General features: G+C 41.5%; 1 protein-coding gene across 5 annotated transcripts in view; it reads left to right on the forward strand.

The window, feature by feature from the left end:
- The window catches only part of MTG1 (mitochondrial ribosome associated GTPase 1), a 54896-nt gene extending 30245 nt beyond the window's left edge, over window positions 1–24651 (forward strand). For all 5 annotated transcript variants that reach the window (XM_077454845.1, XM_077454842.1, XM_077454841.1 and 2 more), the window contains 4 exons: window positions 5105–5201; window positions 12656–12737; window positions 20746–20858; window positions 24048–24651. In XM_077454845.1, coding sequence (XP_077310971.1) covers window positions 5105–5201; window positions 12656–12737; window positions 20746–20858; window positions 24048–24145 — 390 coding nt within the window. In that variant the 3' untranslated portion in view covers window positions 24146–24651. The remainder of the gene's footprint in view (window positions 1–5104; window positions 5202–12655; window positions 12738–20745; window positions 20859–24047) is intronic.
- The last annotated feature ends 309 nt before the right edge of the window (window positions 24652–24960 follow it).

Consider the following 24960-nt stretch of genomic DNA (forward strand, 5'->3'; position numbering starts at 1 on the left):
TGTCATAGGTAGGATCCTTGATTTCCTGAAAATGGGATTGGAAATGAAGCTGGCCTTGAGTACTATGAAGGGCCAGATCTTGGCCTTGTCAGTGTTTTTTTTTTTTTTTTTTTTTTCTCCTCAGCGGCCTCTTGCTTCCCACTCTCTGATGCGTAGGTTTATACAGGGGGTAACGTGGATTAATCCCCCTATCAAGGCACCTCTAAATCCTTGGGATCTAAATTTTAGTCTTATCGGCTTTGCAGAGTCAGCCTTTTGAGCCTTTACGGGAAATTCCCTATGTTCTTTTGACAAGTAAGATAATCTTTTTGGTTGCCATCTCTTCTGCTAGCAGAGTATCGGAACTAGCTGCTCTGTCTTGTAAAGAGCCATGCATAATCATGCATAAGGATAAGGTGGTTTTGCGTCCTCATCTTGAATTCCTACCAAAAGTGGGGACAGGTTTTCATTTAAACCAGGATATTTTTCTTCCTCCTTTGTTCCCAGAGCCTCGATCTAGGGAAGAGAAGGCACTACATTCCCTTGATGTAGTAAGAGCAATCAGAGTCTATTTAAAGGTGACCGCTCAGGTTCGCAAAACAGATGTTTTGTTTGTACTGCCAGAAGGTCCAAAAAGGGGACAGGCAACATCAAAATCTACTATTTCCAAATGGATTCGTCAAGTGATTGTTCAGGCTTACGGCTTAAAGAAGAAAATTCCTCCTTTTCAGGTTAAAGCACACTCAACCAGGGCAATTAACGCGTCTTGGGCGGTGCATCATCAGGCCTCTATGGCTCAGATCTGTAAGGCCGCAACTTGGTCTTCAGTTCATACACTTAATAGATTTTATCAAATTGATGTTAAAGGTCATGAGGATATTGCCTTTGGGTGCAGTGTACTGCAGGCTGCAGGCTGCAGTACGAGTCCTCTAGCCTGCTTTTTTTTTTTGCCCTGCTTTTTTATTGTCTCCCTCCCTTCAGTTGCCATTGCTATGGGACATCCAACATAGTAACTACTATGGCTCTGTGTCCCCTGATGTATGAAAAGAAAACAGGATTTTTAAAACGGCTTACCTGTAAAATCCCTTTCTTTGATGTACATCAGGAGACACAGAGGTCCCTCCCTTCTTAGGAATATACTTGTATTGCTTGGCTACAAAACTGAGGTGCTTCCGGTAGTGGGAGGGATTATATAGGGAGTGCACTTCTGGTTTTAGGGCGTGCCAGCGTACATCACCTATTGGTGGCCTATTCACCCACATAGTAACTACTACGGCTCTGTGTCCCCTGATGTACATCAAAGAAAAGGATTTTACAGGCAAGCCATTTTAAAAACCGTTTTCTTTCATACATATTCCTCCTTCTTTTTTTTTTTTTATTGCTAGAAAATTACTTGGAACCCCCAAACTAATATTAATAAAAAAAAAAAAAAAAGTGTATTAAATACATTTTTATTTTTTCAGACACCCTAAAGGAATAAAATGGCAGTCGTTGCAATACTTTGTCACACCGTATTTGCGCAGTGATCTCCCAAGTGCAATTTTTGTTTTGGAAAAAAAACAAACTTTTTTTTAATCAAAAAATAAGACCACAGTAAAGTTAGTCCACTTTTTTTTTAATTTTGTGAAAGAATGTTACGCCGAGTAAATTGATACCCAGCATGTCATGCTTCAAAATTGCGCCTGCTTGTGGAATGGCCACAAACTTTTAATCTTCATAGTCAATGTTTAAAAAATTTCTACAGGTTACCAATTTTGAGATAGAGGAGGGCTAGTGCTAGAATTATCGCTCTAACATTTGTGACAGTACCTCACACGTGTGATTTGAACACCGTTTTCATATGCAGGCGGGACTTGCGCATTCACTTCTGTGTGCAAGCTCTGCAGGACGTGGAGAATTTTTTTTTTTTTTTTTTTTTTCTTATTTTACTTTTTATTGTTTATAACTGTCCTTGTTAAAAAAATTTCGGTCACTTTTATTCCTATTACAAGGAATGTAAACATTCCTTGTAATAAAAAAAAGCATGGCAGTACCTCTTAAATGTGAGATCTGGGGACAAAAAGACCTTGGATCTCATATATACACTAAAATGCAATAAAAAAATAAAATAAAATTTTCCTTTTTAAGTCCATTGGGCAGAAGTGATGTTTGACTTCGCTTCTGCCATCCAATGGTGTGGAGCAGAGCGGGGGGGGGGGCATCTTTCCCTCACTCGGCATCCAGCCTGTGAGGGAACCGGCCCAGATAGTCTCCGTCACTACCGACGGCTCAGATGGGCAACTGAGATGACCAGAGTGAGGGGGGGGCAGATGGGGCCCTGAAAAAAAACTATAAAATTGCTCTTGCGGTCAATCTGCCATTGAAACCACTTTTATCTGAAAGTAGACTGCCCGTTGAAGATACCGGAGTTATTGCAGCTATCTGCTGCCATAACAGTATTCCTCTTCAAATAGCCGAAGATTGAATATTTTAAATACTGTGGAAGAGCTAAGCTGACTTGGTTTAATCCTATATAAGTGTCAGAGAAATTGTATATAAGCTCCCGAAGAAGCGGTTCCCCGCGAAACAAGTCGAGCTTCCTGTAATTCAGGGGCAGGCAACCTTTTGAGCAGAGTGTGCTGAAAATTTTTTGCGAGTGTCAGTTATATAAAAAAAAGTAAACTTTCTTATCGTGATTGGGAATGTAAAGGAACTACTTGAATAACAGTACGAAATAAAAATTGAGCTTTCAAAGATCGATGGTAACTTAACTCTTGTTCCAAAAGAGGTGTACTGTGAGGTAAGTACAGTAATGTTGAAATTAATGTGCCAGCTAAAAACTTCTGTGAAATCACATCGCAGATCTTCCCCAATTCCTGCACCTTCACGCCTCAGATCTTCCCCAATTCCTGCACCTTCACGCCTCAGATCTTCCCCAATTCCTGCACCTTCACGCCTCAGATCTTCCCCAATTCCTGCACCTTCACAACTCAGATCTTCCCCAATTCCTGCACCTTCACACCTCAGATCGGACCCAGTTCCTGCACCTTCTCATCCCATATTAGTCTACCTATGTGAATGTAGCTCTAAAACAGGGTTCTGGCGCTACTGATTTGCTTTGAAAGTTTTAATGTAGTAGTTAGAAAGCCAGTTACAAAATGGTAGTACTTACAAAGCCAGTTGCATAGCGGTACTTACAAGGCCTATTACAAAACAGTTCTCGCAAAGCCAGTTAGAAAGTGGTACACGCAAAGCCAGTTAGAAAGTGGTGCCTAGAAATTTTCAGTTATAGGCTACAGTAATGTGTGGCCCTCTGGACGTGTCAGTGGCAATACTTGTGGCCCCTCACATTTACCAATCTGCTGCTGTAGAGGATATATACCCAATGTCATTTCTGAACATAGAGAGGCTGTACTGGTGGTCCTTTATTTACCCAGTGGCATTTATGAATACCGGGAACACTGTACTGAACCAATCCAAGGGGCTGGTTGCTATGTGATTGCTTTTATTGGTTATCACAGCAAGCACATGGTACTGTTTACAGTGCTGATCCCGTCTCTTCCCCTTACAACAGAGGAAGGAGAGAGGTCATAGTGATTATTAAGATGAGCAAAATTTATGAATCGGCAACTACAACTTAATTCTGTTTAGTGACACATGGATCCTTTTTAGCAACCCTTCATGCCCCCCTCCTCTCCTACACATACTATCTATGCTGCCTTCTGTGACCTGTATATTAACCTATTTACCTCTCTTATGCTGTACATCTGAAAATGAACACTTTCTTTCCATTCTGCCACTATATGTGGCCAGTACATTGACCCCTTAATTTCCTCCTTCCTCCTGTGTATGACCTGTACATTTAATGTTCCTAGTGCACCATCTCCAAGCCCTGTGTTTAACTTCATCAGTACCGGCATTTACAAATATTGTGGCAAAAAATTACATCACCTCGGGGTGTCTACTTTCCAAAAAAAGAATCATCATTTTTTATGGGTTTTCATACTCTGGCATTTTTATTTTAACAGAAATTAAGGGAAACTTTTTCTTCTTTTCAAAGTTGTTGGACATCCTTTCCTTTTTTTAGTAAAACAAAAAAAAAAAAAAAAGAAAACTTTAAGCCCCTGTACACACGATAAGAAAATCGTACGGAAAATACAGATTTTGAAGCAATCGTACGATAATCTGATCGTTAGTACAGAGCTTTCAAGAGCCGATCAGGACAGTTCATCCGATTTGTTGTTCTATTGGACGTGCACGAAAAGTTTTTTTTTTTTTTTTTTTTTTTTCCGTACAAAGCCAGATCTTAAGATTTTCATTCATCGCTTCCGAATTTTTTTTCTGTCGTGCAGGAATTTTCATAACTTTAGTAAACCCATCAGATTCGATCTGAGATTAGCATGCAATAAAAAATGGATGATCATTCGTCCGATAATCTCATTGTGTGTATGGGGTATTAAAGACCTAGCGGTTATTTAAATGCCACAAAAGAAAGCTCCATTTGGATACAAAATATTATACACCATAAAACCATGTTACATGATGGAGCAAAAGTCAGTCAAACTATCACGGTGATAAAAACTGAAAATGGCCTGGTAATGAAGGGGTATCACAGGCTCTTACTCAAATGGATAATGGGACCCACCAAATAGACTAGCCTAAAGTGTTACACAGTAATGAAGCAAATCCTCCCACATAAGCTGTTTACTTGTTTATCTGCAGCTCTCCCTTCTCCAGAGCCTTCCAAAGTACAGAGATGAATGAGATTTCTCAACTTTCAGGAGGCAGGGGATGGGAATCTGATAACGCATTGTGCAGCACAGAGCTGAGTGTATGTTGGGAAACATACATATCTGAGGCTGTCAGTCACCTTGTGAGGGCTGAGGGGAACAGATGTCACCATGGATAGCTGGTGTTGGAGAAAACTGAAATCACTCATGCTGATAGCAGAGGTAGGGGAGAGCAGGCAGGATCCACACATAGGTACTATGGATTAAGGCAGAGAAGATTGTGTGTTCATAAACAAGTTGCTTTACAACCACTTTAAGTCTAGTTTAATAAATGCGAACGGATATTATTTGTAGTTTGGGTAAAATCAAGGATGTCTCTCTCTCCATTACTTTTTTTCTTTTATATATCTGTGCAGGTATCTGAAAATCCTCTAATCTACCTCTTGGACACTCCTGGTGTTCTCTCCCCACGTATTGAGAATGTTGAGACGGGAATGAAATTGGCGCTATGTGGTAAAACAGTGTTTAATATGAAACTATGACATAACTCTTTCTGAATTCTGTCTGTCAGTATGGTAAGCTGGTGGGTGATGGCTTTTGTACCCATTATCAATTCACCAAGTTATTTGCCACTGTTTGATGCCATTGATACCATTTTGTGGACTAGAAGTCTGTGCCGGGCTGTAAAACAGATGCTCTTACTTTAATTCTGTGCAGAGATGAACACTGCAATATTTTATGTTGCCGTATAATGTGCGTGTTGGGAAAAAAGCTGTTTCTATATCGTCCCAAAAAAGCACCGCAAGAAGACTAGCTATTAGGTTATAGTTTAATGTAAAGCTTCCTGACACTCCAGTAGCCAAGTATTAAAAGAAGAATAGGGATGTCTTGGATATTGCAACTTATGAAACATTTTTTATAGCAGCCTCCATAATAAGTCGGCACAGTGGTGTAGTGGGTAGCACTCTCGTCTAGCAGTAAAAAGGGTCGCTGGTTCAAATCCCAACCATGACACTACCTGCCTGGAGTTTGCATGTTCTCCCTGTGCTTGTGTGGGTTTCCTCCGGGTACTCCGATTTCCTCCCGCACTCCAAAGACATGCTGGTAGGTTAATTGGCTTCTGTCCAAAATTGGCCCTAATATATGAATGAGGACCTTGGACTGTGGGCTCCTTGAGGGTAGGGACTGATGTGAGTGTACAATGTATAGTGATAGTGAAAATTGTAGACACCTCAGGTTGAACTGGATGGACTGGTGTCTTTATTCAACCTTACTAACTAATACTAATTAATACTAAAGTCCAAAAAGGTAAGCAAAGTGGTGAAAGTGCCTTGTCAGTGACCATAGAATACAGAAAGCATTTTAATTAAATCTTAGGCACTCTTCCTTCATCATGGTGTTAATGCGGTCTAAACTAAATAAGGCCGTACTCCATAAAATGATTGTAGTATTGTTATTTTACAGTCAGACAGGGTTTTCCAAGTATGGGCTATGACTTGTTTGGTAGTAAAGAAAATTTTTAGATATCTGTGAAGTTTCATTGTGTGAAACAATAAAGGAAATCTATAGTCGCAGCATACACTTTCATTTTATAACATCAGCTGTATAACTGATTACTCTTCCCCTCATGGTAACGCCGTTCTCATTACTTGGGTGGCATTACCGCAATTACATCTACTGCCACTAGGGGCACACCCGCCACGATCCGCGGAGCGCTCCATGGCCCGTCAAATTACGGAGCGATCACTTGTAAACAAACCGGCGTCATGATGACCTGTACCTGTACAAGATCTGTACAGTGGAGGGGAGAGATCGGATGGCAGCATCTGTAGTGTCCACAGCGCTGCTCTGCGACAATTGCAGTCACAGCCACCCCTCCATAACCTGCCAATACTCTGCAATTCCCTGCCAATACTCTGCCATACCCTGACGATACCCAGCCATGCTCAGCCAATATTACAGTGGGGGAGATGACGTGGATATCACAGTGGGGACAATACGGTGGTGGAATTTTCACAGGTTTTTGCAAATTCAATTATTTGCTGATCCGATAAATGATCCGATCCGTGACTCTGATCCGAGGGAACATTCCGATTTGTGAGTTTGGGGGGGGGACAGATGTACAGAGGGGAAACAAATGTGTGTGGGGGGGGTGACAGGCATGTAGTGGGGTACAGAGGGGGAAACAAATGTGTGGGGGGGAGGGAACAGACGTGCAGGGGGTACAGAGGGGACATAGATGTGCAGGGGGGAACGCGCCCCTTGCTTACAGTAATATTAGACTCGCCCCTTAGAATATAAAAAAAAAAGTCAGTTATTTTGCTGAGTAACTAATTACTTTTCCGATGTAGTAACTGAGCTACTAACGCAATTACTTTTTGGGAGAAGTAATTTGTAACTTAACTAATTACTTTTTTAAAGTAAGATGACCAACACTGGTCACAGCAATACAAACAATAGTTATTGGCAATCCAATATAAGCTTACTTGAAAAACCTCCTTTTATGTTGTGAGTGCTGTCTGTCTGCTGGCCATCTCTTTCCAAAATTTCCTGGAATTCTGCAGCTACTAGGCATGGCTACTAAATCACTGAATCGAATCAGTGAATCAACTCACTACAGAGTTTGAATGAATCGAATCATGAAAGTGAATCTGATTCAATTCATTGTCAAACCCCCCCCCCTTTCAGGATGTGTAGGGAGCTGAAAAAACAGCAGCCTCAGCTCATGATTTGTAAAATTAGCTATAAGATGATTGTGTGAGCCATCAGGACTTCCAAGTTTCTGAGTAAATCACAGAGCACACAAGGTTCTCTTTTGTATGATGTCTGTGTGTGAAGCAGGCAGCAGTTAGTCAAGTCCAGTCTGTGATGACACACTCGGAGAGCACATAAGTATCAACATTATGGTTTGTAACTTGAGCTGTGTGAGCCAGCAGCATGGCTCCTGAATCTGAGTAATTCATTAGGTTCATGAGTTGTGTGTGAACCACCAGAGCAGTATAACTCCTGAATCTATGAGTGACTCGTCAGGTCACATTCATGACCTGCTGTGAGAAGTCTTTGAATGAGGCTTGGTTCACATTGGTGCGATCATGCCGGAAACCCTGCAGTTCACGCATCGCACCACACTGCCCTATGCGATTGCAAGCTGCTGGAAGTACCAATACAAAGTTAATGACACACCCAGATCAGTTTGCATATCACAGTGCAAACTGTCAATTCGAACAGGATTCAAATCGCATGGGGTTGTAAACACCCCCATGTGATTCGATCCAGGTGCTGACCAAAAAAAGGGTCCTGCACAACTTTGATCCAAATGTGAGACAAATTCAGCCATACAAATCTCTATGGCTGAATTTGCATCACACAGATGTCGCACAGCTCACTGAACGCAGCACTGTGTGAACCCAGCCTAAATTACAAAGAGCACACAATCATTCTGTATTTTAAAATGCACTGTGCATATGACTCAGCAGCATGACACTTGAATCTATGAATGACTCAGTCTACAGAGCTAATTGCTCACAAGCTATAATTTGTATTTTTGGTTATATTTAGTATTTTTGCATAATTCAAGGTATCTGTGTTTTTTTTTTTTTTGCTGTATTGCAGAGTTTATAGAATAGTTATTGCAGCAAAATAAAGTTACTTAAAGAGGAAGTAAAGGCACTTAAAAAAAAATGCACCCTGCAAGGCAAAGGCATAATGAGCTACTATGCCTAGCATACTAGCTCATTATGAATAACTTACCTGAGAACAAAGCCCCCGAAGCGGTCCTCCTCCTTTATCTTCACTGCTGCCATGTATCCCGGAGTGACTTCTGGGTCTCGCTGCTCCGGCGCTGTGATTCACCGGAGCCACGATGATGTCACTCCCGCGCATGCACACGGAGCCGACACGAGCGGCATATCGCCGTGATCTGCGGCATGCTCAGTGCGCCTGCACGCCACTGTAGGTTTAGGTTTAGGCTAAAGCGTATAGATTTAGGAGATATTTCTTGGACCTACAGGTAAGCCTTAATCTAGGCTTGCCTGTAGGTCAAAGTGGTTTGTAAGGGTTTACAACCACTTTAACATTTAATATGCTTACTGTACTGACTGAGTGTATCAAAGGACTGCAGTTATGATCCTTACTCTTAGCTTTGAAGAAGTGAGTCGATTCAGTGATTCAAATCATTTCACTGAAGTGATCCAAATGATTTGACTCACTAAAATGAATCACTCTGCCCAAGTCTAACAGCTACTCCTCTGCTTGTCACTTTTGATTAAAGACTACCTATCCCATGGTACCTTGCTGCCTGCAAGCAGTGATTCCTGTCCTGACTGCGCCTCCTGAAACTCCTCCTTTTAGCACCTCTGTAGTTCAGGAGGAACGCTCTGTAAAATGTGTGACACAGCAGTGCCTACTCACAGGGCCTAATGAATAGGTGTCACAGAATTCAAGGAGTAAATGTGTGGAGATATTTCTGAACTCCCAGATTGTTCAGATTAATTGGAGTAGGCTAGAAATAATTGAAGTTCAGTGTGGAAATAAATACATGATTTCTTTATCATACATCACGGGACACAGAGCAACCTTAATGACTATATGGGTTTTACGCCACCTACTGGTGGATGGACACTGGCAGATAGTCAAACAGGAAGTCCGCCCCTATAAAACCCCTCCTATACAGGAAGGACCCCCGTTTTTTTGCCAATGTCTGTAAGGTGGAATGGTCACTGATGTGATACATGTACTCTTGGAACATACTTGGAAGTATGGACGGTTCTATTTAGAATCGTGGAATTCATTAGGATCCATTCGAAAAAGCTGTCAGCCCAAATCGATGGTACTCGAGCCTCATTGTAAGGAGAGAAGATTCCTCAAGGTTTGCCTGTAATGCAGCCTTACGGCGCTGGACCCTGCATAATGGAAACCTGTGCAGTGTTTGTTCTGACCAAGGCGCTTTCCTGCAGGGTGCTATACAGGTCCAGGGGAGTGGACCCCACATTAAGGGGGACCCAGTCTCTGAAGGTCTTTTATGACAAAGCTCACCATGATGGGTGAAGATTGGACTCCTGTTTTATTTTCAGAGTCCTGCAGCGGGAATGGTAAGTCTGCATTTTTGCAGTTTCTCTTTTTTTTTTTTTTTTTTTTTTTTTAAAGAGAGATCTGACTGGGGGCAGTGTGGTGTTTACTCATGCTGTGTACTTCTTAGTCATGTGGGCTGCTGTTTCTCCTCCAGCCACTAGAGGGCGCAGGCTTGCTCAGTATGTCCTATTTTTATATAGGCAGGAAGTGGAAGGGTGGCCATGTTAACCACTTAAGCCCCGGACCATTTGGCTGGCCAAAGACCAGAGCGTTTTTTTGCGACATGGCTCCCAAACAAAATTGACGTGTTTTGTTTTTTTTTGTTTTTTTTTCCCCCCACAAATCTTTCTTTTGGGGGTATTTGATCACCTCCTGTGGTTTTTTATTTTTTGTGCTATAAACAAAGAGCGACAATTTTGAAAAAATGCAATATTTTTAACTTTTTGCTATAATAAATATCCTCCAAAAAAATTAAATATATAACAATTTTTCTCCTTTTTAGTTTAGTCTCCATAGTGTAAACCGTAACAAAAGGATTTAGTTGAATAAAAGGATTGCACTTACAAAGTAGATACAAAGATAAAAATGATCATAAAACACAGCCGATCAGCAAGCGAACACCTGTCCACTGAGTAAGCGTGATGACGTCAGCACATCAACCTCTTTACACGTGTTTCGTCTCTCTACGCCCGTTGTCTTGGATCTGAGCCTGCTCTGTTGAGAGTATCTCAGACCATAATATTTTAGAGCGGTCTCTGAGGTGGTTCGCTCCTTCCTTAGTTGGGTCAGTCTTGGCCTTGTGTTGGAGCTTTGGGCTCATTATTGTAAAACAATTTAACTGTTAGCAGCTTCAAAAATGAATAGGGACATGAGGTCTATCTTAAGATCTCAATCCACTGGGCATCCTGTTTCAGATAGGCTCAGTCTGTTCAGCGATGACCTCTCTGCAAGAGGTAGGTTGCAGAGCCCACAATCATCAGAAAATGCACTGCTTCGTGAGCCGGGTTGTTTCCAGCCTCATCAAAGATTTCAGTAATTGCAGAGGAAAGTTGTCTGTTTTCTTTTTTGTGACCATCCTTTGGGCTGGCCACAGCTTCTGGGGTTCACAAAGCTCCTAGCTCCGGTGCTGGACTTGTTAAAGATGCAGGGGGTGTCGATCTCAGTATACCTCAATAACCTTTGCTCAGGAAGCAGTTTTTACAGATTTTTACTTTGATACACTTAGCAGTAGGAAGCTGTATCTATTTCAAAGCACATTCCTTATGTACAGTCCTACTCCAGGATCATTTTCTCTGTCTGGAACGTGAAGATCCAGGCATTGGATTGCTGAAGGGCTCTCTTCCTGGGGTGTTGCACAGCTAAAGATTGGTAATTTGATGGTTCGGAATCTAGAAAGGTTGAATTCTTCATTTCAGGTATTGGAAGATAACCACTGATGCCAGTTTCTCCGTTCTTCACAGAAGCGCATACTGCCCATAAATATCTCAGAGCTTTTGGCCAGTACACCTTGCTCTGGATAATGGTACAAACCAGTTGTAGGTTCTATCTGGAAAAGCCTCTGCAGAGGCATATATTTATCAACCACCAGGGTGGCACCAGGAGTCATGCGGCTCAAGAAAGTGAACCACATTCTGTCTGAGACAGCATAAGTGCTGTCTCTATTGTCGGTAAATATTCCAGGTATAGAATAGTGGCAGATTCTGTTCTTTATTTCAGAAGGTGGCTTCTTTGGTTGCTATCACTTCACTAAGTGGAGAGTCAGAGTTGGTGGCTCTTTCATGCAAGGAGCCATTTTTGGCACCGTATCATATTAAGGTGATATTTTGTCCTCATCCACTTTTTGCCTAGAATGGTGTCTGGTTTTCACTTGAATCAAGACTGTCTTCTCTTTTTCTGATCCCCAGTTGGCAGGAGTTGGATCACTGCATACTCTGGAGGTAGTTCTGGTGGTCAGAATTACTTGATTTGTCGTTACAGGTCAGGTATCCTGGTTTGTGCTACCGGTAGAGCCCAGAATGGGCAGGAGGCATCCAAGTTAACTATTTTTTCATTGGATTTGCCAGTTAATTATTCCAGCCTATGGCTTGAAAGGGCAAGATCCCCCACCCCTTTATAGGGTAAAAGCGCTCACTACCAGGTGTGTGGGGGCATCTTGGGCCATCTGCTATCAGATGTCAGTGGCTCAGGATTTAAGGCCCATACATGGTCTTTTGTTCATACATTCACAGAATTTTACCAGATGGCTATTCAAGCCACAGAGGATACTGCTTGGCCACAGTATATTTTAGGCAGCAGAAAGAGTTCTTCTCGGCTGGCAGTTTGTGTGATTGTGGCTCCCTCCCCTCAAGTGCATTGCTTTAGGACATCCCATATAGTCATTATTATGGTTGCTCTGTGTCCCGTGATGTACGATAAAGAAAATGGGATTTTTTCCGTCATATTTGCCTGTCCCTCCCATCTTTTTTGGGGTATTCATTGCTTTGCTATCAAACTGAGGTTTTTCCTGTGTAGGAGGGGTTGTATAGGGGTGGACTTCCTGTTTCACTATCTACCAGTGTCTATCCACCAGTAGGTGGCGTATAACCCATATAGTCGTCATTATGGTTGCTCTGTGTCCCATGATGTACTCCAAAAAAAAGATTTTACAGGTAAGTATGACAAAAAAAAACAATCCTATTTTTACACTTTAACTATACGTAGATAGGCTTTAAGCATAGGCTTATGGAGGAAGGTATTCCATGATTTGTTGTGAATATTAATTCCAGAATGAATCCTTGTGTAAAGTCTGATCATACACTGGGATTTTCACTGCAGAACACTGTATAGCAGTGTGTAAACTATTTTATAGACTTTGTAGGAGGCGGGGTTGAATATCACTTTTTTTAATTTATTTTTAGGAACAATCCTTGATCATTTAGTGGGAGAGGAAATGATAGCCGATTATCTCCTTTACACCTTAAATAGTTTCGCTCAACACAGGTAAGAATGGAAAATGCAATAATTATAGTATATTCGCATATTGTTAATTCTTGGTAACCTGAAAATGAGGTAAAAAGTCAATCAACTTCATACCATTGAAGGAAGTATAACTTTACTTTATCATCCATTGAAGGACCCAGGATCCAATCAGTAACACGGATGATTTAGCACCACCTACAGTACAATAGAAATGGACATTAGCACAGAAAAACTGTAGGTTATCCCCTAATACAGCAGCCATGCTACAGTTTCACTTCGTGTCCCTAGCAGGATGGGTATTTTTTTCCAGCCGTTTGAAACTTCGTGAGATTTTTCTTCAGTTCACAGTTGCTGTAGATTCACTCTGGATCTTTCTACTCCTGGATTGTCTCTGCATTTACTCGTTAAGCACAGAGTTTTCCCAATTTGCATGACAAATTGTGACAGTTCTACCGGTTGTTCACTGCAGTGCACCCTTGTAAGTACCTGGTACTGGTCTTTGCTACATGCATATTACTGGAAGGTCACTTCAGATGTGTTTTCCAGGGCTAGAACCGGGGCAGTTGCCCCAAGTACTCGTTCCGTCTTAGACTCACTTACGTGTGGTAAAGCTATCAGAAAGGGGGTATCTCCATTTTAATGTTTCCGAGGTACTTGCAGCAGCCTGACTACCTCAGCTCTGGGACTTGAAGCCTGGTTACCAGGTTCCATGATTCCAAAGGAAACTTAGTGGGCTTATACTGCTTCTACTTAGTCCCCTGAGTTTAAAGGGGGCTTTTTGTGTCTTAGGACATTGGAGACTTGCCCCTGTGCCTGAGAGCTCAGCCTTGGCTTTTGTATCTGAACCCTCTTTCCTCCCTTCTGGTGTCTTGGCCCTGATATTATCACAGTAGACCTCTTTTCTCCAGTTATGGAAGAGTCTGTCATATTTCACTCCGTTCACCCACAATATTGCTAAACCTCTGAAGAAAGGGTGTTAAGGGTCCTATCTCACCTCCTCTGGGGTCTCTGATGTAGACCTATTTACTATCTTGACATTCTTGGAGCAGCCTGAGGAGATTAGGCTATCAGATTCTCTGCCATCTTTCAAAGGTGACATATGTTAGTAAAAAAGCAAGATCAGAGCACATAAGATGATAATGGTAGGATGGTTACAGATGACAGAGAAGACAACTACTAAATGCTTTCTTCTCCTCAGTTTTTACACAGGAAAAGGAGGAGTATACTGACCATCACAGGATTGTTAATAACGCATCACAGGACATACCCCTAACAGAGACCGGAGTCAAGGAAAGACTAGATAAGCTTAACACAAATCATTCACCAGGACCTGATGGCTTACACCCGAGAGTCCTTAAAGAACTCAAAGCTTATAGCTAGACCACTATTCCTAATTTTTGTGGCAGCTTACTGACAGGCATTGTGCCAGCTGATTGGAGAAAAGCCAATGTGGTACCAATATTCAAAAGAGAGACATATTCTTAGGAAACTACAGGCCAGTCAGCCTAAACTCAATAGTAGGTAAATTATTGGAGGTGATGATACGGGACTAGATCCAAGAATTTTCTGAAGAAAACTAGATCATTAGTAGTAATCAGCATGGGTTTACAAAGGGTCATTCTTGCCGAACCAATCTACATAGTTGCATAGTAGGTGAGGTTGGAAAAAAGACACAAGTCCATCTGTGTCCCATGATGTACGATTTAAAGAAAATGGGATTTTTATAACAGCTTCACGGGACACAGAGGTCCCGCCCCTCTTTCTGGTATACTCGTGTATTGCTTTGCTACAAAACTGAGATACTCCCAGTAGTGGGAGGGGGTTATATAGGGAGGCAACTTCCTGTTTAGAGTGTGCCAGTGTCCAGCACCTGAAGGTGGACTATAACCACATAGTAATTACTATGGCTTTGTGTCCCGTGATGTACTTCAAAAGAAAAGGATTTTACAGGTAAGCTGTTAAAAAAAATCCTATTTTCTGCTCACTTCCTCTTGTGTCTATGGGACAGAAAGTGAAGTGAGATTTCCCCAATGTGACAGTGAAACAAAATCCAATACGGGGCAATTTAGGTAACAGCAATCACAGGTCAATTGGCTTCAGTATAAATAACACAAATGGGAAACTTAAGGGGAATACAAAGAAACTGAATTTCAAAAGAGCGAACTTCCCTAAACTACGAACCTTGCTAGAAGGCATAAACTGGGATAAAATCTTAGGAACAGAGAACACGGAGGAGAGATGGATTTGCTTTAAGAGCATATTAAATAAGGGCATTAGCCAATGCATCCCATTGGGTAATACATTTAAAAGAGCAAACAAAAGTCCTGGATGGCTTAACTCCAATGTAAAAATGCATATAAAAGCAAAGGAGAAGGCCTTCAAAAAATACAAGGTTGAGGGATCATCGTCAGCATTCAGACTTTATAAAGAATGCAACAAGAAATGTACCGGTGAAATAAGGATGGCTAAGAACATGAAAGACGCATAGCAGAGGAGAGCAAAAAATCCCAAGAAATGTTTTCAATATATAAACAGTAAAAAACGGAGGACAGACCATAATGGCCCCATAAAGAATGAGGCAGGACATCTGGTTACAAGGGATGGGGAGATGGTGAAGGTATTGAATTTACTTTACTCAGTCTTCACAAGGGAATTGGGGGGTGGGGGGAGGGCTTCAGTAACCAAAACTGCAGTGTTTAGCCTCATGACACATGACAGGAAGCACCTCCATGGTTAACAGAGGACAGAATTAAAATTAGACTTGGGAAACATTAATAAATCACTGGGACCAGGTGGCTTGAACCCGAGAGTACTTGGGGAGCTCAGTCATGTAATTGCTAGACTGTTGTTCCTAATTTTTACTGACTGGAATGGTACCAGCTGATTGGAGAAAAGCCGAATATTTAAAAAGGCCCCAAAATACATCCCTGGAAATTACAGACCAGTTAGCCTAACATCAATAGTATGTAAACTCTTGGAGGGGATAATAAGGGACTATATACAAGATTTTAGTAATGAGAGCTGTATCATTAGCAGTAATCGGCATGGATTCATGAAGAATCATTCTTGCCAAAGCAATCTATTAACCTTCTACGAGGAGATGAGTTGCCATCTAGATAAAGGAAGGCCTCAATCTGGATTTTGCAAAAGCATTTGACACAGTTCCCTATAAATGTTTACTGTACAAAATGAGGTCCGTTGGCATGGACCATAGGGTGAGCATATGGATTGAAAACTGGCTACAAGGGCAAGTTCAGAGGGTGGTGATAAATGGGGGGTACTCTGAATGGTCAGGGGTGGGTAGTGGGATCCCCCAGGGTTCTGTGCTGGGACCAATCCTGTTTTAATTTGTTCATAAAGACCTGGCGGATGGGGTAAATAGTTCAATCTCTATATTTGCGGACGATATCAAGCTAAGCAGGGCAATGGCTTATCCGCAGGATGTAGAAACCTTGCAAAAAAAACTGTCAGATGTTTTTTTTACCTTAATGCATAGAATGCATTAACCACTTGAGGACCGCCGTATTGCCATTGTACGTCAGCACAATGGCACAGGCAGGCACAATCACGTACATCTACGTGATTGCCTTCCAGCGGGTGGGGGGTCCGATCGGACCCCCTCCCGCTGGTTACGGCGGTCCGATTTGGTCCAGGAGCGCTCCGTGATGAGGGGATGGCCGTTGGTTTTCGGCCACCCCCTCTGGATCGCTCCTGGCCAATGAGAAGCTTCCTCCCCTGTGTATTGTTTACACAGGAAGGAGGAAGTGATGTCATTCTCCTCGGGGCGGTCTTTTTGACCGGACTACGAGGAGAAGAGTAAAAGTAAGTGTGCACCAACACTACACTGACATGTAGGTACACACAGGCACACAAACCCCCCCCGATCCCCCTCCCCCCCAGTCACAGTGTCACTGATTGCATTGATCATTTCTTTACTGATCAATGCATTCAGTGTCAGTTGTGACAGTAAAAACTGTCAGGACAGTTAGTGTTAGGTCCAGGGTAGCCCCCTATCACCCCCCAATAAAGATTTAACCCCCTGATTGCCCCTAGAGTTAACCCTTTCACCCCCTTTTGCCAGTGTCACTAAGCGATCATTTTTCTGATCGCTGCATGTGTCGCTAGTGTCGCTAGGTAGCTAGTTATTTTTTTAGGTTCACCGCCAGGTTTTTATATCGCTAGGTACCCCGATATACTACCCAATAATGTTTTTAACCCCCTGATTGCCGCTAGTTAACCCTTTCACCCCCTTTTGCCAGTGTCACTAAGCGATCGTTTTTCTGATCGCTGCATTAGTGTCGCTACAGTCGCTAGGTAGCTAGTTATTTTTTTAGGTTCACCGCCAGGTTTTTATAGCGCTAGGTACCCCGATATACTACCCAATAATGTTTTTAACCCCCTGATTGCCGCTAGTTAACCCTTTCACCCCCTTTTGCCAGTGTCACTAAGCGATCATTTTTCTGATCGCTGCATGTGTCGCTAGGTAGCTAGTTATTTTTTTAGGTTCACCGCCAGGTTTTTATATCGCTAGGTACCCCGATATACTACCCAATAATGGTTTTAACCCCCTGATTGCCGCTAGTTAACCCTTTCACCCCCTTTTGCCAGTGTCACTAAGCGATCGTTTTTCTGATCGCTGCATTAGTGTCGCTACAGGCGCTAGGTAGCTAGTTATTTTTTTAGGTTCACCGCCAGGTTTTTATAGCGCTAGGTACCCCGATATACTACCCAATAATGGTTTTAACCCCCTGATTGCCGCTAGTTAACCCTTTCACCCCCTTTTGCCAGTGTCACTAAGCGATAATTTTTCTGAACGCTGCATCAGTGTCGCTAGTGTCGCTAGGTAGCTAGTTATTTTTTTAGGTTCACCGCCAGGTTTTTATAGCGCTAGGTACCCCGATATACTACCCAATAATGGTTTTAACCCCCTGATTGCTGCTAGTTAACCCTTTCACCCCCTTTCACCAGCGATCACAGTATAAGTGTCACTGGTGACGCTGGTTAGCCAGTTAGTTATTTAGGTTCCCCGTCAGGTTTTTATATAGCACCAGGGACCCCCATATACTACCTAATAAAAATTTGAACCCCCTGATTGCCCCTAGTTAACCCTTTCACCACTGATCACCGTATAAGTGTTACGGGTGACTCTGGTTAGTTTGTTTTTTATAGCATTTTATATTCAAATCCGGAAGGCAGTGCTTGGTTTTCGGGGTCCCGTACGTGGCTAGGCTCCCAAAAAGTCCCCCACATGTGGTATCCCCGTACTCGGGAGAAGCAGCAGAATTTATTTTGGGGTGTAATTTGACTTCTGCCCATAGCATGTGTGAGCAATATATCATTTAGTGACAACTTTGTGCAAAAAAAAAAAAGTTTGTAATATTCCCGCAACTTTTGGCAAAATATAAAATATTCCATGGACTCAACATGCCTCTCAGTAAATAGCTTGGGGTGTCTACTTTCCAAAATGGGGTCATTTGGGGGGGTTTTGTGCTATTTTGGCATTTTATGGCCTTCGAAACTGTGATAGGTAGTGAGGAGTTAAATCAAAAATTTGCACCCTTAGAAATCCTGAAGGTGGTGATTGGTTTTCGGGGGGGCCGTGCGCGACTAGACTCCCAAAAAGTCCCACACATGTGGTATCCCCGTACTCAGGAGAAGCAGCAGAATGTATTTTGGGGTGTCATTTCACATATGCCCATAGCATGTGTGAGCAATATATCATTTAGTGACAACTTGGTGCAAAAAAAAAAAAGTTTGTAATATTCCCGCAACTTGTGGCAAAATATAAAATATTCCATGGACTCAACATGCCTCTCAGTAAATAGCTTGGGGTGTCTACTTTCCAAAATGGGGTCATTTTGGGGGGTTTTGTGCTATTTTGGCATTTTATGGCCTTCGAAACTGTGATAGGTAGTGAGGAGTTAAATCAAAAATTTGCACCCTTAGAAATCCTGAAGGGGGTGATTGGTTTTCGGGGTGCCGTGCGCGACTAGACTCCCAAAAAGTCCCACACACGTGGTATCGCCATACTCGGGAGAAGTAGCGGAATATATTTTGGGGTGCAATTCCACATATAACCATGGCATGTGTGAGCAATATATCATTTAGTGACAACTTTTTGTAAAAAATATTTTTTTTTTTTTTTTTTGTCATTATTCAATCCCTTAGGACAAAAAAAATAAATATTCAATGGGCTCAACATACCCATCAGCAATTTCCTTGGGGTGTCTACTTTCCAAAATGGGGTCATTTGGGGGGGATTTGTACTGCCCTGCCATTTTAGCACCTCAAGAAATGAGATCGGCAGTCATAAATTAAAAGCTGTGTAAATTCCAGAAAATGTACTCTAGTTTGTAGACGCTATAACTTTTGCGCAAACCAAAAAATATACGCTTATTGACATTTTTTTTACTAAAGACATATGGCTGAATAAATTTTGCCCTCAATGTATGACTAAAATTTAGTTTATTCGATTTTTCTTATAACAAAAAGAAGAAAATATCTTTTTTTTTCAAAATTTTCGCTCTTTTTCCATTTATATCGCAAAAAAAAATCGCAGAGGCAATCAAATACCATCAAAAGAAAGCTCTATTTGTGGGAAGAAAAGGACGCAAATTTCGTTTGGGTGCAATATTGCATGACCGCGCAATTACCAGTTAAAGCAGCGCAGTGCGAAATTGCAAAAAGACCTCTGGTCCTTAAGGTGTTTATTGGTCTGGAGCTGAAGTGGTTAAGGTGAAAAAACATTTACCTTTACAACCCCTTTAATGGGGTGGGCAACTACATGACAAATGAGGTTCAATGTAGAAAAATGTAAAATGATGCATTTGGGTGGCAAAGATATATATGCAATCTATACACTGTATGCAATCTAGGATGGAAAAGGACCCTGGGGGTCCTAGTAGATGATAGGCTCAGCAATGGCAAGTAAAGCCAAGCTGCTGCTAACAAAGCAAAACAGAATATTGGCATGCATTAAAAAGGGGATTAATTCCAGAGCTAAAACAATAATTCTCCCACTCTACAAGACTCTGGTCTGGCCGCACCTAGAGTATGCTGTCCAATTCTGGGCACCAGGCCTCAGGAAGGATGCACTGGAAATGGAGAGAGTACAAAGAAGGGCAACAAAGCTAATAAAGGGACTGGAGGATATTAGTTATGAGGAAAGTTTGCAAGCACTGAACTTATTCTCTCTGGAGAAGAGACGCTTGAGAGGGAATATGATTTCAATTTACAAATACTGTACTGGTGACACCACAATAGGGATAAAACTTTTTTGTGGAAGGGAGTTTAACGAGACTCGTAGCCACTGATTAAAATTAGAAGAAAAGAGGTTTAACCTTAAACTACGTAGAGGGTTCTTTACTGTAAGAGCGGCAAGGATGTGGAATTCCCTTCCACAGGCGGTGGTCTAAGTGGGGGGCATTGATAGTTTCTAGAAACCATTAGATAAGCACCTAAACGATCACAATATACAAGGTAATACTGACATATAATCACACACACACACACACACATAGGTTGGACTTTTTTCAACCTCATCTACTATGTAATTATTTTACCCATTCTATTCTATCCAAAGCTAAAAATAAGTCTGAGCTTTACATTACATTATATTTTAAATATTTTAAAACATCAGCATTTTTTCAGAAACCGTCATCAAATTCTACATGTGGACATATTTGTGTGACAGGAGGCTCAGAACTCATGATTTCCTTCACAATAATTATTGCAGCTTTTGTATTTAGGGCTCATTCAAACCAGAACACCGTGCATACAGTTTTGTACATTGAGTGTTGCATTAGCCAGCCCATTCAAAATGAACACCCTGTCAATGCATAATTAGACATAACAAAATAGGTCCTGCATCTTTTTTCTGTGCAGTGCATGGTGGTTTACATGGTGCTTTGTGATGCACCTACTTTCAGAAGATGATTGCATGGCACAGCGTTGTGTGCTACCATGTGTTGTGGTAAGAAAGTGGCATGGACTAGCAATTACACTGTGCACTGTTCATTTTTTTTTTCAGCTATGTGCAGCATTATGAACTGGAAGGGCCATGTGAAGACATTGAGACAGTCTTAAAGAAAATTGCTAAAAAGCTGGGAAAGACTCAGAAGGTGAAAGCCATCACTGGTACTGGTAAGTTTTCAGAATATCCAGATGGCTTTTTATTCCACTAGCACAGACTGGCATTCTACAAGAATGTTGATTTCACCCACATGTAACACCATTTTCGCTTTGACGCTTCGTAGGTATTAGCATAAAAGCATAACGAACAGCCTATTAAAAAGGGACTTATGTTCTTCATTATACATGTTAAATAATGATGAAATATTAGTCAAGAGTAGGTAAACTACAGTACTGTGCCATATAGGAACCAGTCAGTGAGTTCCAAGCATTGATTTTGTAGCCACAGAAATTTAAAGTTAAAACATTACTACATGTGATTCGGATAGGAATTGAACCACATTCACATGCCATGTCTCAAATTGCACCACACAGACATTCATTTTTATGTCTCAAATTACACCAAATCCACACAAGAAAGTTACAGGACCCCCCCCCCCCCCTCCTCCTTTTTTTTTTGTTTTTTTTTTTTTGTTTGTTTTCCCACACTAGAAACAGACTGCATGGGTGTTCACACCTATGCAATCCAATTTGGACAATTGCACTGCATTTTACAAATCTTTTTGGGGTGTCGTTAACTTAACATCTACACCCCCTGTGGTTGACTCCATGTTAAGTGCTTTCAAGCAAACCATAACTCATTAATGAAAATCTCCTGCTTTGAACTTTCAAGAATGGCACAACTATTAATGAAAAAAGGATGGCTATCTCTCTAGATACACATAAGAGATTCCCTAAAGTGTGGTCCCCATGGATAGTCTACTCCCATACCAACACTGGAGCCTTGCGCATACAGTGGTATATTGGAGTATGGGCATAATTTGTTCCAAAGGAATACTTGTAATCCAAAACTCGTATATCAAAGCGAGTTTCCCCATAGGAGTCAAAGGAAGCGCCGATAATTTGTTTTAGTGACGCTGTTAGTGTATGCTGTACCACGTGTAGCCAGAGGTGGGGGGGCACCAGGGACACGTGGAGGCTGCTCAAATGTACTCACTCAGAGGCTCAGAGACGCTCAGGAACGGAGTGTTTCCAAGTGTCAACGGCGCCCCCGCACCTCTGGCCAAATGTGGTACTGCACTCGCAAACCAAGTCAGGATTAAAAAAAAAATAGCTCGTATTGCTCGTAAACCACGTTATTACTCGCAATCTGAGGTATTACTGTGTGTGTGTATATATGTATGTATGTATATAATTAGTGTAAAGGGTGGGAGACCCCACAGTTATATAAAAATATAAACAATGCAAGCAAACACAAGGTGAATATAATCTAAAAAGGGGGGAAAAAACGACAAGAGTAAATGTATATCGACAGTCTCTCTCAGGTTCCAAATAGTCTATGTGAAAGCAAATCAAATTCAGCAAAGTGAATGGCAATGCCAAAAGGAAGCTGGAATCAAATCTCTGAATGCATTTTTTTTTAAATGACACAGATAATTAGCTGTCCAGAACACAGAGCTGTTAACTGGGGTTCCACTTGAGCCCTTTGAGTAAGGTATACTATAGAGGAATCCATTTTATCAGCCGCAGATGAACGTCCATGCTTACTCATTCATCCGGGTCTGCTGGGAGCTGTTGTTCATTGTGAATCTCTGAAAGGGCTTATGAATAAATGGTTGTGGAACGATTCATTTGAATTTCCATTATTTATTATGGGGAAATTCGCTTTGATATACGAGTACTTTGGATTACAAGCATGTTTCTGGAACAAATTATGCTCGCAATCCAAGGTTTTACTGTGTGTGTGTATGTGTGTGTATAATATAAGGTTGGTCAACCCCTGGGGATTGGAGGTATTCCACACTAGGGCTGCAACTAACGATTGTTTTCATAATCGATTAGTTGGCCGATTTTATTGTTTTTCGATTAATCGGTTAATAACCTTAAAAAAAAGATAATAAAAACCGTAATTTTGCTGTGATTTGCATTTTTAAATATTTTTTGGCCAATATGTTGGGCAGATTAAAAAACACTGCAAAAGGCAGTTAAAACACATTATTACATGCTTTTCTGCAGCTTCTCCATTGAAGTATATTGAACCAAAAAAACAAAATAGCACCGTTTTTGTGTTAAAAAAAAAAAAAAAAAAAAAGTCCTTGTCTTTTCCAAATATGCAGCAGCTGAAAAAATCATGGATGTGAACGTGTCCCATAGGAAACCATGTAAATGAACTGTAGTGTGTTTCTGCAAAAAGCACCAAAAAAACAGAGGTGTGACCCAGGCCTGAGATGTTTACTAACATAATGGGGTTAAAAAAATGAAAATGAGTACAAAAAGAGCAAATAATCGCTACTGTAAGGGGTTAATTTTTTACTATGGGACAGTGAAAGTAATATTTACAGTAGCAATTTGCTCTCTTTGTGGGCTAATTTTTTTTTTTTTAACCTCATGTTAGTGGCCGATTAATCGATTATGAAAATAGTAATCGATTAGTTGTTTCGGCCCTAATCCACACCCCCTTTCCCTTGTCCCTCTTTGTCTCTCCCCCTTTTTTCCATCCCTTTTTTGCTTGTACTGCTCTTTAGGTTCTTTCATACACTTTTTTTCCTCTTCTGGGTAGTGTAGATAATAAACAAGGAGTTTATCATATTACTTGTTCTAGGCCATTTCCAGCTTATTTACTGTCCATTAATATCACAGAAGTCTTTTGCTTTGGATTAGTTAATGATGGGGATCTATGGCTGGGAAGGATTTGCATTCTCTGACCTGCTATGTTATTGGTGCCTTACTGTAACTGCCTCATGCACCTAGAGGAACTATGGTCCGCAGCTACTGTAGCTGTAATAAACAGACACTTGCCAGCCCAGGAATCCAATGCTGTCTTCGTCTGGGCCAGTTCATCGGTCTTTAGAGTGCCGACACCACCATCTTGGCTATGGGCAGTTGGCTGTGGCTCTGCAGCTTCCTAGGATATCCATGTGATGTGTCCCAGAAGGTTGACAGCAGGGAGGGGGGGACATACTGAACGTCTTGCCTGAGCGAGAAATGCAGAAGTGGGAACTGGTACCTTTGGGAAAGAGGTACCCACTCCTAGGAAAAAAAAATCATTCAATAATAGTGGGAGGAGGAGCAGAGCTTTAAGTTGTACCTTTTAGAACCACTTTCAGTGAACGTTGTGACTGAATATGTTTATTATAAAATCATGTACAAAATGTTTGCCATATAACTTAATAACATGTATCCTTTTAATTTCCTTTAAAGGGAACGTCAACATAACTATACCAAACTACAGTGCTGCTGCTTATGACTTCATACGTGCTTTCCGCAAAGGAGATTTTGGCAAAGTGACATTGGATTGATAAAGCACAAGTGGACTTGGCCTCTGCAGAATATGCATTGTGGCACACAGCACTTCTCCCACAATCGCTCAGTTTGGCCGGGCGGCCTGCTCTAGGAAGAGTCCTGTGGTTCCAAACTTCTTCCATTTATGAATGATGGAGGCTAATGTGCTCATTGGGACCTTCAATGCTGCATAATTTTTTCTGTACTCTTCCCCGGATCAGTACTTCCATACAATCCTGTCTCTGAGGTCTACAGACACCTCTCTTTGACTTTATGGCTTGATTTGTGCCCACAGGTGTGGGCCTTTCCAAATCATGTTCAATCAACTGAATTTACCACAGATGGACTCCAGTCAAGTTGTAGAAACATCTCAAGGATGATCAGTGGAAAGAGGATGCACCTGAGCTCAATTTTGAGTGTCATGGCAAAGGCTGTGAATACTTATGTACATGGGATTTGTTTTTGTTTTTTTGTTTGAAATCTTTGCAAATTTATTAAAAAATAAACATCTTTCACCTTGTTATTATGAGGTATTGTTTTGTAGAATTTTGAGGAAAATAATGAATTGAATCCATTTTGGAATACGGCTGTAACTAGGGTTGTCACGATACCATTTTTAGAAGACGAAGTACAAATACCGATACTTTTTTTTTTCTTTTTTTTTTTATGTTATGTGACAGTTTTCAAATCACAATACAGATTAGATGGCCCTGATAGGCAGCACTGACAGGTGGCTGGCCCTGATAGGCAGCACTGACAGGTGGCTAGCACTGATAGGCAGCACTGATGGGCAGGCACTGTCATGCTATCAGGAAAGGTTGCCTGCGACGTC

Source organism: Lithobates pipiens, unplaced genomic scaffold (assembly GCF_037356315.1).
Source record: "Lithobates pipiens isolate NorthernLeopardFrog02 unplaced genomic scaffold, aLitPip1_a1.2 Scaffold_25, whole genome shotgun sequence".
NCBI lineage: Eukaryota > Metazoa > Chordata > Amphibia > Anura > Ranidae > Lithobates > Lithobates pipiens.